Below are 13,608 nucleotides of genomic sequence, written 5' to 3'. Positions count from 1 at the left end.
CAATACCTGTGTAGGAAGTGCAGGTCCTGGGATCAAATCTTGGCCTGGGGTCTTTCTGCAAGGAGTTTACATGTCCCTGTACATGCATGGGTTTTCTCTGGATACTCCCATTTACTCCCACAGTCCAAAAACATGGCTGCTATATAGCTTCTCTAAAAGCTGCCCGTAGGAGTGTTTGTGTTTGCATTACTTTTTGTTCTTTTTGGCAATGTGTTGCCTTGTAATGCACTGGCGACCTGTCCAGGGCGCACCTCGCCTCTCGCCTAATGGCTGTTGGAGAAAGCAACCAGCCTCATCCATTAATGGATTGATAGACGGAGGTTTTGGTTTCATCTATTGTAAATTTCATGTCAATATCCCCATTAGCAATATATTTACTAAGAAAAATATGAATGCATTTAATTTTTATTTCCCCCCACAATATGACTGCAGCATAAAGAACCGTGGAGAAACCATGGCACCCCATTTGTTCACCCGTTTTAAACCTTTCTGAAGGCACCCCTGCTGTTGAAGCATAACCTCAGGAGGTGACACCATAAAATAACTAAAATAAAGAAGCAACAGCAAAATAAAGCAAATATTAGTTGAAAGGAAACAAGAGCAAAAACAAATCACACATTTACCACCTTTTTCTTTTACGGAAGTTGTTCTTTCAGTTTCCTTGCTGTGAGTTAATGTTTTTTAGACAGTGCAGACGAGAATTTGGCAACCATCCTGCGGCCTTACTGAAATCACTCATTACATCAGCGGAAAAAAGGGAAGAAGCATGTGTGAACATGCATTGGTGAGTAAGCGAGTGAAAGGTTCCTGCAAAGGCTTTGTGGCCTTACAGTAACAGTGTATTTGGGTGTCTCCCCCCACAGAAACACGACATTGTAGCTCCACAGTAAAGCACCATCCGCTGGACAGAGGGGAGAATAACAGTCTGGCTTTATAAGACAAAGCCTCTTCAGAACAATGTTATATGGTGGTAAGAAATGTTGCTTGGTGTGTGTTGTGAAGGTCTGATGATTTTTTAATTTTTTTTATTAAATTGGAGTTGAGTCGGGAAAACAGACAATGTCTAGCAGAAATGCCACGCCAGTCTGGGCTTTCTGCTTTTGTTCTCCTCTCCTGCTTGTCTGCGACTACACTCTCACATGCGATCGATGCCGCTTTTTAATTTCTAATCGACCCCCGGTCTTTTTCCGACCAATTGATTTACAACTGAGCGGCCTTTTCCCGACATTAGATGGCCAATCGATCGGAGCAGAAACGCAATCAACAGTCCACGTTTACCCTGCAGGGCAGGAACGTCCAGCCAGCCGTGCGTACGTGGAGCTTTTTAATTAATCTCTACCTGTACGGATAAAACATTGGAGTAAACAAAGCCGCACGGCTGCAAACACGCAGATTAACCAGTAAAAACAGTATCATCGCCGGCCACAAAGTTACCGTGTGTAAAATGCACCCCTAGCCCGCCCACAGCAGCCTGCTCTCACCGTTCCTGATCCCGTCGTGTCGCTCCCGGTGGGATGAAGCGGTCATGTAGAGATGAGAGGAAGCTTCGGCTGTCCGGGGCTCATCAGCGGGAGGTTCCTCTAGCTTCTCCACGCCGGTTTGCGCACCCCTACGGGCGGGCGACAGTGTGAACGATGAAGGGTCCGACCGACCTCTCATTCATGAGGCAGGAACCGCCGCTCGCTCTCTGGCTCCGGCTCGCCCCCGCTTTGTTTTGATGAGATGCAAAAAAAAAAAAAAAAAAAGGAGCAGAAATCCGAACGCGGTTGCGAGCATGCACGTGAACGCGCGTTGTGGTTATTATTGTTATTATTAGAGCTGTGTGCAAGCGAGAAAACCGCAGGGTTCCAACAAACACGCTAGTTCTTTTGTTTGTTTGTTTTTGTTAAGCGTGGGAAAGTTTACTGCGTTAGAAAAGAGTAATAATAAGCTAAACGTAAAAGAGCAGTGCAGTAACATAATGGCAGGTATGCAGATAGTGGTGCAAGAAAAAGAACTGGAAAAAACACAAAATACGACTGGGAAGCGGAAGGAAATGGGTTTTAAAATATGTTGCATACGAATATATAAACGGTGCAGCGTGAATTTGTATTCACCACCCACCGAGTAAATACGTTGTGAAAGCACCCTTTACAGCAGATGTAGCTGATTTTTTGGCTTATACAATAAAATAGAAATATTCTTTATTGTCTCTCAGAGGGGAAATTCAGGTGTGTCGGCAGGTGCGTAAAAGGCAAATGGAAGCATACTGGTACTCGCAAACGCAAAAAAAAAAAACAAAAAAACAAAACGGTAGACTGTGTAATAAAGTTAAAAAAATACAAAATAGCAAAACGACATACTTTACAATCATTAAAAATCGAATACTCAGATTAAATTAACGGTCCAACTGAGTAGGTTGATTTGAAAATTAGAAAATTTACAAAAAGAGCATTTGTAATGAGAAAAATAACAAACAATTTACAAAAAAAAAAAAAAAACTGTGCAAATAACAGCAGGGGTGTAAACACTTATTTAGTCTGTCGGGAGCAGTGATGGTTATGAAGTCTTATAGTTGCTGGGAGGAGTGATATGTGATAAAGCTTCTTTGTGCACCTAGGATGCAGCAGTCTGTCACTGAAGGAGCTCTCCAGTTCTACAACAGCTTCATGCTTGGGGTGGGAGACATTGTCTTAACAGAGATGTTATTTTTCCCTCTGTCTCCTATGACCTGTACTGTGTCCAGGGGGCATCCTAGAACAAAGCTGGTCTTCCTGGTGAGCTTATCTAACCGCTTCCTCTCAGCTGTAGATGAGCTGCTGCTCCAATGCATAGCTGATGCCACCACATGATTGAAAAGGTCTTCTGGAGCATCCCCTGCACTCCAAAAGATCACAGTCTCTAAAGCAGGTAGTCTGCTCTGACCTTTCCTGTAAAGAGCATTGGTGTTTTGACTCCAGTTTATTCACTATCTCACACAGAACTTTGACCTGGTCATGCTAAAATATGAGTATGCTTTGATTTAAACCATTCCCATGTATTCAGCTCCATCCTTCCATTGACTCTGACCAGCTTCTCCAACCTTGCTGAAGGCAAATATCCCCACAGCATGATACCCCCACCACCATATTTTGGCATGTGGAGGGTGAGTGTGGAGTAATTTGTGGTGTTAGCTTTCTGCCACTTATAGTGTTTCACCTAACTCAAAAAGTAAACTTTTGATTTTTTCTGACCAGAGAACGTTCTTACACCTGTGTGTTGTTTCCCCTTCTTGGTTTGTGGCAAAACTTAAATCGGCCTTTTCTGTGGCTTCACAGCAGTGTGTGACCCCTTCTCCTTTCTGATGGTTATAATCAGTCTGACAGAGAGAGGTATCCCCAATCGTTGTGGTTTTTAGTTTAACAATGACCATCAGTGGGACCCTTTGTGAGGTGCCTTGAGACGACATTGTTGTAAATAAGCGCCGTTTAACTAAATAATCTGAACTGAAACTATCTCTGTAGTTATGCTGCTATAGGCTTAGGCTGCTGGAGGACATAACGACCACTTTCACCCTCTTTGCTACATTCTCACACTACTCTCCAATTTTGCATTATTTGCTGTTATTTCAGCTTTTAACTTTATGTTCTCTCTTTTCTCTTCCTAGAAGCTACACCTGGCCTGGCTCTGTGTCTACCTGTGACACCTTTCTGGAGAGGGGAATCGTCCGAGCTTCTGCTGGCAACAACTTAATGCTCACCCTCTACCGATGATCCACATAGCCCTGTCTTTTAGTGTTTAACCCTTTCTCTCTCCTAGATATAGCAATTGACTGAGCTTCTACTGTAACTAATTATATGTGCTCTCTTTCAGACTCTAACCCTGAAAACTGGCTCAGAGTTGATCTGTTCTTTCTTTCTAAATGAAATGACTAAAAGAGCTACATCCATTAACATTTACTTTTCCTTCCCATAGAAAGTACTCCTGGATCAGTGCTTCTTTGTTCTCTTTGTGTCTCTGCTCTGTTCTCTCAAACCCTCAGTCGGTCGTGGCAGATGGCCGCTCACACTGAGCCTGGTTCTGCTTGAGGTTTCTTCCTGTTAAAAGGGAGTTTTCCTCTCCACTGTCACTACATGCATGCTCAGTATAAGGGATTGCTGCAAAGTCAACGCCAGTGACTGTCCACTGTCTCTACATGCTCATCCAGGAGGAGTGAATGCTGCAAGTCACTGACTGGATGCAATCTGCTGGGTTTCCTTAGATAGAAAAACTTTTTATCCAATTTGAATAAAAAGCTAACTCCGACTGCACTGTTCAATGGTTAGGATTAATAGGAATGTATGTACCTGACTGTTGTGAAGTGCCTTGAGACAACATGTGTTGTGAATTGGCGCTATATAAATAAACTGAATTGAATTGAATTGAATAGAAAAACCCAGTCGCCTAATTTATTAAGTAGGAGACTGGGCTGAGTACATTGTGCTTGAATACATATGCACACCACGGTTTTTAGATTTTAAAAAGCCATGTTTATTATTATTATTATTAAGAGTGGTTTTAGTAGTGGAAATAGTAGTAGTAATAATAGTAAGAATAATATTTTTGTGTTAAGAATAAATGTTATCTAAATTGATCCTTATTGGAATATAACTAGACAATGATGAGGAAAATAAACTATGAAATAAATAACGATTAAAACTGTGCACAATATCTTGAAATTTAACCCCACACAATACTGAACATGTTCCTTAAAGCTCTAGTCCCAGATAATCAGGAGGCCCATGGTCCTAATTAAAAACCGATCAGACTATTTCAATTATGAAATTTAAAATGGCTACAATAGCAGGTAAAATTACCACCTAATGAGAGAAAATAATCTGTAAAATATACACAAATACACAAACCAAGCAACTGCATATCTGGCCACAATATGACCACACCGAGATAAGAAACTACTGTACAAAGGGGTAACGTGACTAACATGAAGTGCCAAAGGACAACCTAAGGTACACAAATAATACAAAAAGGTGCAAGAAGAGTCTTATATATAAAATAACAAAAGATTCAAACCATGACTGGGCACGTTAGGTTACAGGAGGAACAACCACAAAGATACAAACCAACTACAAAGTGAAACAAAAGAGGTAATAAGACATCATACTGATCAAAATAATAATTACATTAAATTATAAAAATGTAACAAAAATTTATGAAGACTTTATGAAGGCACATTGTTACAATAATATTCTACAGTTCAAAGACACAATTTGACCTTGTAAATGTGTGAAAATGTAATTGCTTTACACAATTTTATTACTTTAATTATTTATACTTTATAGGTTTATGCTTTAAAAATTGTTTATGATGTTTTATATATTGTGGTAACATATTCTCTAATAGGTCATGTTATTTATGGATCTGAATCTTTTAAAAACGTTTGCCTTAATTTCTATTTGACGTCATCTGGATTGTGATTCAATTTTCTGGGCCTTCTGTGTATTAACCCGGTAAACCGGTTGCTTTCACAAACACTAGACCTAGAGCTCTACAACAAAGACACGGGATTAGAACCCACAACTTCAAGTTCACCTTGAAATCTGGCCTACCAAATTAACTCCATACAAATCTCCTTGTGCTTCATTTTTATTGTATCAGTTTTATTTTTATAAACAAAAGTGCTAAAATGAAATCATATGGAAAGCTGCCTTTTCTTAGTAATTCTATGACTACTTTTTACATTTCTTCGTAGATTTCCTACTTGGATTGTTGACAGTTTCGTTTCCGATAGTCATGAAGGCAGCATGAAGAAGCTCCTCCCCCGGTAGTGCGAGCGGGAAGTTTACATTTTGGCTTCCGTGAGACCGTAAACTGCGCATTTCTAAAACATTTTCGTGTTTTTAATTTTTTTTTTTAACGTAAAATACGTTTGAGGAGCTTAAACAGGTGAGTTAACGTTTACCTGTTTTGTAGTTGTTCATAACGGGATTCGGACCTGGTTTGAAGCCATGTTAGCTAGCACAGGGAAGACTTGTTTGTGAGTTTCTCCTAGTATTGACTAGTTATTCAAGTCTTAAACAATTAGTTTTAATTCAGAAATTATTCAACCGTTTTTAAAAAAAGCTGTTTGACATAGCAGAAAGTGTTACTGGGATGTGTTTCTTGTTGTCGGACATTGTACTACGGATGTCTAAAAGGGTCATAATTCAACAAAAAAGTTCGTCAATAAATAGTTGCTTTCATGTGTACGTATTTAAATCAAATCCACGGCAGATGGAAAACAATTGAATAAATATTTCATATGTAGAATTTCTATTAAATTTACAAAAAGATTGAAAAAAATTATAGTATTTATTTAATCAAAAGTCAATATAATAAGCGACCCAAAAGTAAATGAAAAATGGTCGGTGCTAAGATGTTTAATTAAAGATAATTGGTCTTTGAAGAAGTTACTTTAAAGGTTGTTAGGATCTTTCTGATGTACCACAGCAACTGTTTCAATTATTTCATGGTGGACTGCACCAAATGAACCATGAAGTAACTGAATATATTCAGGATGATTTTATCATACGAGTTCAATTTTTAACACATCAATTTCATGTTTAATTAATTTATTATTATTTTAAACTATTGACAGCTTTTTGTTTATCATTGTTTCTACTTTATGTATTTATTTTCAGATTTATTTTACCTGTAACATGTATGCGTAATTATTTCTTTAGTAAATAATTTTTTGCATTTGCCCACTTAATTGTATTAGGACTATAGCCATGAGCACGGAGGAGAAGGATGTCCCTGCATCATCCAGGTGTTTCGGACAGGTAAGCGGAGAGAGTGCAGAGAAGCACCATCTTTATGGTTTCTATTATACTGTATTTATTAAGACAAATAGACGTATTGCATTGTTAAAGTGAAACAAAGCTGCTTGGTTCAACAGATGTTTGGCAGGAATGAAGTTCTGTATTTGAATATTTATGTATGCTCCTAAAAAAAAAAAACCTCGGTTCAAGTATGAAAAATAATGAGTTCAATCCATGACATTTAAACCATTAACAGTGTTTCTCTGCAGTCCTGAAAGCCTGGAGAAATGAGGAATTTGCTTTCTTTTCCCAGATGTTTTTCCTTCCATTTTCCTATGGACAGAAATCTAACTATGTCTAATAAATTGAATTATTTTTCAAAAATGTATTTGAAATGACACGCTTTGCCTTTGATCACAACTTAATTGTAACATTTCACCCTCAGTAGTTTAGCTTTTTACTTGCTGACTGAATGCAGTCAAAAAAATATTTTTAATGAATATTTGTTCAATTTTACCACCTTTTTCCTCTCTAGGAAGCTTTACATTCAGGTTAAACTGCTTCTGTGGTTCCGAAACTGACTAGAACTTATATTTTCCTTTGATGAGTTTCTTGCACAACTGTGGTCAATGGCTGTTGTTTTTTAATGTGCTTTACAAAAATACTGGCTTTACTAAAACTGGATTGGGTTAAAAGTCTTAGGGCAAAAAAAAAACAGTAAAACTGGTACTTTCTTTTCCTTTTTAAACTTGGAATTAAGATTTTAAAGTTAAAAACTGTTTTTTGAATAATTTCCATTTCATTGTAGGATGGTGCAGTCTATATTTGAGAAGTCCTGGAGTTACAGGTTTTAAAACAGAGTTGATCTAAGTTAGACCAGAAGCCAAAAAAGCTGTAAAATGGTTTGATACCTCACTCCACAAACTACACGCTGATTTCAGGCTTATGGTGTTTTCATGACCGACTGATAAGACCTGATTACTTTCTATTCAGTTTCAAGGTTAATATTTCATACTTACATCTCCAGAATGTAAAAAAAAAACTGCATCAGTAAGAAATTATGTTATTAAAATGTTTAGAAACCCTGCAATAACCATAATAATTTAATTAGTTGGGGGGATAAACAAATTAGGCAAGTTTATTATATGTTTTGTACTTAAATGTCCAAAATGTAATAAAAACAGACAGACATTCATGGAATTTTGAAGTGTAGTAAGAATATAAATTTTATAGAGATCATTTAGAATAAGAAAAGGAACCTAGTTCTAAATAACATTCAATTCCTTATATATTACCTAATCTATAACATGCTGTAAATCGATTGTCTTTGTAGCTTTATAATAATTATCTGTTTGGGTTCTGCTCTCTGCCTCTGGACAGTGCACCTACACAGCTGAGGAGTACCAGGCCGTTCAGAACGCTCTGCAACAGAGGCTGGGACCCGAGTACATCAGTACCAGGATGGCTGGAGGAGGACAAAAGGCAAGACTTGGTTTTTCTTGAAATCTGTGACAAGCATAAAAAAGACGTGTTGCACCAAACCATGTGTTTGTTGCATTTGTTGGAGGTTTGAGCTTTAATGTACACACTGACTGTCTTAAATGATCCTTTCTTCTGTTTTGGGCAGGTTTGTTACATCGAAGGACACCGGGTCATCAGCCTGGCCAACGAGATGTTTGGATACAACGGATGGTCTCACTCCATTTCCCAGCAAAATGTTGGTAAGAATTACTTGTGTAGTAAACATTACATGCAAAAGATATGTTATTTATTACATGCATGTCTCTTCAGAATTACTGATGTGTCATTATTGTACCGACCCTTAGTCAGCAAAATAAAAAAAGGTTTCAATTAAAGTAAAGTACATAGAGTTTTAATTTATAAACAATCTTTTTCTTTGCTTTTAGACTTTGTGGACCTGATCAATGGGAAATTCTATGTTGGAGTCAGTGCGTTTGTCAAAGTGCAGCTCAAGGTTGGACAATCAGTCATTATTTTTCTTTTATTTGATTCACAAAATCTTTATTAATGATTATTGACTGAACTATTTCCACATTGTGTTACATTAGAACCACAAAATTCTAAGTATTTTATTGGGATTTTATATAGGTGCATATTTGTTAGATAGAAGGAATGGATGGATGGTTTTTGAAATCTTTTACAGATTAATATCTGAAAAGGTGAGAAGGGAATTGTATTCACACCCTCTTTTACTCTGATACCCTAAAATAAACTCCACCTAATTGCCCTCAGAAATCAACTATTTGGTACTCAATTAAACAGAGTCAATGTCAAATTTAAACTCAGTATAAATGCAGCAGTTCTGTGAAGGCCTCAAAGGTTTGTTAGAGAACATCAGTGAACAAACAGCATCATAGAGACCAAGGAGCACAGCAGGTCAGGAATAAAAATATTTAAAGCAAGGTTTATATAACAACATGTTTTTAGAAAAACATCCAAAAGGTCTGTGGTGGGAGATTTATTAATCATGCACAAATCAGGCCCACATGGAAGAGCAGCCATTGTTGAAACAATAAAAAAGCCAGGAGAAAGTCCTGTTTGCCACAATTCCTGCAGAGGACATCCCCACAACCCCGCATTGAGAAATACTTGCACTGCACATCACCCTGTACACACCATGCACACTGTGGAACATGATGGTAGCAGTATCATGCTGTGGGATGGATGGAGCTAAATACAGGGCAAACCTAAAGGAAAGCCTGTCAGAGGCTACAAAAGACTTGAGTGAGGTGTAGGTTCACCTTCCTATGTTTAAAACCAAGCTTCCTTTTTCTTTCATCCACTACTGTGTGTTGATCTGTCACATAAAATCCCAACATGACAGAATTTGAAAAGGTTCAAAGGGTATGAGTAACTCTTTCAACACACCAAATAAACCTCTCATAAGCCTCTGTAGCTCATATCATCGACACAAACTGGTGAAATGAACACTTTTGTCCTCCTCCAGGACGGGGCGTTTCATGAGGATGTGGGGTACGGAGTCAGCGAGGGTCTGAGGTCCAAAGCCCTGTCTCTGGAAAAGGCGAGAAAGGAAGCTGTGACAGATGGCATAAAGAGAGCACTGAAGTAATGGAAAATTACATGTTTTTCTTTCTGAAAATAGCTTGGGTTGGTGAAGAAAAATTAACATCTTTATTCATCATGTGGAGATGTTTTGGCAATGTTCTTGGAAACTGCATCCTGGATAAAGAGTACCTCCTTGCAATTAACAAGATTCCCAAACAGGTGAGAAACAAAAGGTAAACGAGAGCATTGTATAAATGTTGTAGTTAAAGCCATTAATGTTTGCCTCGTCTGCACAGCCTCGTCCGGATCTGGACCCAGCACAGACCAAGCGGACTGAGGGCCAGCCGTCAATAGAAATGGCTCGGTTCTGCAGTCTGGTCAGAGATCAAAATCCATCGAGCGTAGCAGAACCTGCCAGGGTGCCACTGGAACCCCGAGTCTTCAATCAGAGGCACTCAGAGGTCCACCTTTCTAGTGCAGCTGGCTCTGCACCCAACATAAAGAGCGAGAACGTCCACTTCAAGTAACACTGCGCTTCGTAGAGGGAACTTCTCACATCTCTGTTGCAAAGGGGCACCACTTACTGCCATCTTCTTCCCCTTAAGATCAACTGCAGACCCTGCGAATGTCGTCGTGTCCGCCCCAAACACGGACCCCAAACATCTGAGAAAGCTTCGACAGCAGCAGCTGCAGCAGAAATTCAGGATGGAGATGGAGGCCAAGAAGCTGCAGCAGAAACTGGAACAGGCAAAGTCTGAGGAGGCGGAAGTGGCTATTGGACGAAGATCTACTGGAGGTACAGTGGGGATAACAAGTATTTGATACACTGCTGAGTTTGCAGGTTTTCCCACTTGCAAAGCATGTAGAAGTCTTTAAATTTTTATCAAATGTACTCTTCAACAGTGAGTGACAGAATCTAAAACAAAAATCCAGAAAATCATATTGTGTGATTTTTAAGTAATTAATTAGCATTTTATTACATGATAAGTATTTGATCACCTAACAACCAGTAAGAATCCCAGCTGTCAAAGGCCTGTTAGTTCCTCTTTAAGAAGCCCACCTGTTCTCCACTCATTACCTGTATTAACTGCATCTGTTTAAACTCGTTATCTGTATAAAAGACACCTGTCCACACACTCAATCCAACAAACACCAACCTCTCCACCATGGCCAACACCAGAGCACTGTGTGAGGACATCAGGGGTAAAATAGTAGACCTGCACAAGGCTGGGATGGACTACAGGAAAATAGCCAAGCAGCTTGGTGAGAAGACAACAACTGTTGGAGCAATTATAGGAAAATGGAACAAGTTCAAGATGACAGTCAGTCTCCCTCAGTCTGGGGGTCCATGCAAGATCTCACCTCAGGGGGCATCAATGATCATGAGGAAGGTGAGGGATCAGCCCAGTCAGTGACCTGAAGAGAGCTGGGACCACAGTCTCAAAGAAGACCATTAGTAACACACCACGCCGTCATGGATGTGGAAGGTCCCCCTGCTCAAGCCAGCGCAGGTCCAGGCCCGTCGGAAGTTTGCCAATGATCATCTGGATGATCCAGAGGAGGAATGGGAGAAGGTCATGTGGTCTGATGAGACAAAAATAGAGCTTTTTGGTCTAAACTCCACTCACCGTGTTTAGAGGAAGAAGGAGAATGAGTACACCATCCCTACCATGAAGCATGGAGGTGGAAACATGATTCTTTGGGGATGCTTTTCTGCAAAGGGGACAGGACGACTGCACCGTATTGAGGGGAGGATGGATGGGGCCATTTATCGGGAGATCTTAACCAACAATATTCTTCCCTCAGTAAGGGCATTGAAGATGGGTCGTGGCTGGATCTTCCAGCATGACAACGACCCGAAGCACACAGTCAGGGCAACTAAGGAGTGGCTCCTTGAGAAGCATCTCAAGGTCCTGGAGTGACCTAGCCAGTCTCCAGACCTAAACCCAATCAAAAATCTTTGGAGGGAGCTGAAAGTCCGTATTGCCCAGAGACAGCCACGAAACCTGAAGGATCTGGAGAAGATCTGTATGGAGGAGTGGGCCAAAATCCCTGCTGCAGTGTCTGCAAACCTGGTCAAGACCTACAGGAAACATCTGATATCTGTAATTGCAAACAAAGGTTTCTGTACCAAATATTAAGTTTGGTTTTTCACACAATCTCAATGTAATCACAATATGAATTTTTGTTTTAGATTCCGTCACTCACAGTTGAAGAGTAGCTATGATAAAAATTTAAAGACTTCTAAATGATTTGCAAGTGGGAAAAACCCGCAAAATCGGCAGTTTATCAAATACTTGTTCTCCCCACTGTAGGTTTCTAGCAACAGTTGTTTGACAAATGTTTTTAAAGGAAAATGCATTGATGATTTATTTCACACTAATTGGAAAAACGTTAATTTAATCAAGTTTTTTTTACCTGTATTATAGCCAAGAAATGGCTAAACATGTTTGACAGTTTGGCGGACTTAACAAAAAAAACTGCACTTTAGAGGTAAACCACATCTATAATAAAGGAAAAATGTTCAACAATAGCAGTGTTGAAGACGGTGTAGTCATGACTACCTTTAAATGTGGATGCATCAGTCTAACGAGCTTTGTTAGAGCATGAATGTTTCCCACAAAAAAACCTTTCACACTGTGAGGTTCTGAAGTCCTAAATATCACCAAGAATGTTATTTAAAAATATGTCGTTCTGTTTTATTTCTGCTGTGTTTAGTTACAACTAAATGAAAGGTGATCCAGAAACTCTGAAATTATCCTTGGTCAAGATTTGGTCTCCCGTTTATTTTTATTTTCTGCTGGGTCTCTGCTCCTCAGGTGAGGATGGCACAGCTGTGTTTAGCAACAACACATCTGAAAACAAGACCGGCTGCAGGAACGCATGTTTAACAGGTACGTCTATCAGGCCTAATTATAATTACAACAAATGTCATCTCAAGGTCCTTTACAACAATCCTTCTCATGGGTTATTACTGTGTAAATAATGACGTTTTAGATTAGAAAGGAAGTTTAGATCTTAGTCTGTGATTGATTAGTGTCTTGATCAACAGCAGGTTCCCGTCTGGAGGTATAGGATGGGTTAATCGTGTATATAATGTGGATGGTAATCAAACCCTTCTTTTAAAAATGTAGTTAGGATAAGGTCTGATGTACAAGTTAAATGTTTAGATAAGCTAATATTTGATGACTCGGAAAACTCAACTGGTTCATAAAGTACTTTAAACCATTTTCGTCTCATCCTTTGTTTTATTTGTCTGCAGACGACCCTGAACTCTGGGATTTCACTTTGGATGGGATCGAGGAGCTGGATGTCCCCACAGGAGCAGCTTCTCCCAGAGGGACCAGGCCCAGAACACCGGGGAACCATCAGATGCAGACGCGCAGTAAAACCCCTCAGAGAGCTTCGGACAGAAATCCTGAGGCCCAGTCAACCAGCAGAGTCCAACACTACAGCAGTCACTATCAGGGGAGACCAGGTAAGCTTTCTCAGACTGTTTGAGCCTCTTTCTTGTTTAAATATATATTAACTTTACTCCTATAATTTCCAGGTGAGGCCTTCAGTCCTTACAGACAAGGACAGGGACTGAAAAAACGCAGGCTGGACACATGAGACTTTACTCTGCCTTAAAATCAAAACCTCACTTTGTTTTTATTTATTTTGATCTAACTTGTATTCCTGTTGCACATAATTACTCCTGTTAAAATGTTTGCACTGCATCTGTCAAAGAAAAACCCATCTGCACCATTTTTGGTCTTAAAATAAAGTCTGTACAAAGTCAGAATAAAATGAGCAGACCCTCTTCTCAACAACGTGACAAATGACA

The 13,608-nt window shown here is 39.4% G+C and overlaps 2 protein-coding genes across 3 annotated transcripts in view; one reads left to right on the top strand and one right to left on the bottom strand.

Moving 5' to 3' along the window:
- Positions 1–1,735, bottom strand: part of prr5a (proline rich 5a (renal)) — a 16,759-nt gene extending 15,024 nt beyond the window's left edge. Inside the window, exon 1 of the mRNA XM_047348215.1 lies at positions 1,482–1,735. The gene's annotated coding sequence lies outside the window, so the exon portion shown is untranslated. The remainder of the gene's footprint in view (positions 1–1,481) is intronic.
- rad52 (RAD52 homolog, DNA repair protein) lies at positions 905–13,608 on the top strand. Of its 2 annotated transcripts, none has more exons than XM_047348143.1 (12): positions 905–970; positions 6,716–6,776; positions 8,136–8,237; positions 8,383–8,476; positions 8,663–8,730; positions 9,724–9,842; positions 9,926–10,001; positions 10,079–10,305; positions 10,388–10,578; positions 12,602–12,676; positions 13,045–13,260; positions 13,333–13,608. In XM_047348143.1, the coding sequence occupies exons 2-12, from the start codon at positions 6,726–6,728 to the stop codon at positions 13,392–13,394; spliced, it is 1,281 nt and encodes a 426-aa protein (XP_047204099.1). In that variant the 5' UTR covers positions 905–970; positions 6,716–6,725; the 3' UTR covers positions 13,395–13,608. The 2 variants fall into 2 exon arrangements, with proteins under 2 accessions (XP_047204099.1, XP_047204091.1); XM_047348135.1 differs by lacking the exon at positions 905–970 and adding an exon at positions 5,760–5,901.

Source organism: Girardinichthys multiradiatus, chromosome 2, assembly GCF_021462225.1.
Source record: "Girardinichthys multiradiatus isolate DD_20200921_A chromosome 2, DD_fGirMul_XY1, whole genome shotgun sequence".
Classification (NCBI taxonomy): domain Eukaryota; kingdom Metazoa; phylum Chordata; class Actinopteri; order Cyprinodontiformes; family Goodeidae; genus Girardinichthys; species Girardinichthys multiradiatus.
This window is presented reverse-complemented; position numbering and strand designations above follow the sequence as displayed.

Bases quoted from the DNA above. Each gene is read 5' to 3' on its own strand.
- rad52 (XM_047348143.1), top strand. From the start codon at position 6,726: ATGAGCACGGAGGAGAAGGATGTCCCTGCATCATCCAGGTGTTTCGGA. The intron at 8,731-9,723 runs GTTGGACAATCA...GTCCTCCTCCAG, and splicing joins TTGTCAAAGTGCAGCTCAAG to GACGGGGCGTTTCATGAGGA. The intron at 10,002-10,078 runs GTGAGAAACAAA...TCGTCTGCACAG, and splicing joins TTAACAAGATTCCCAAACAG to CCTCGTCCGGATCTGGACCC.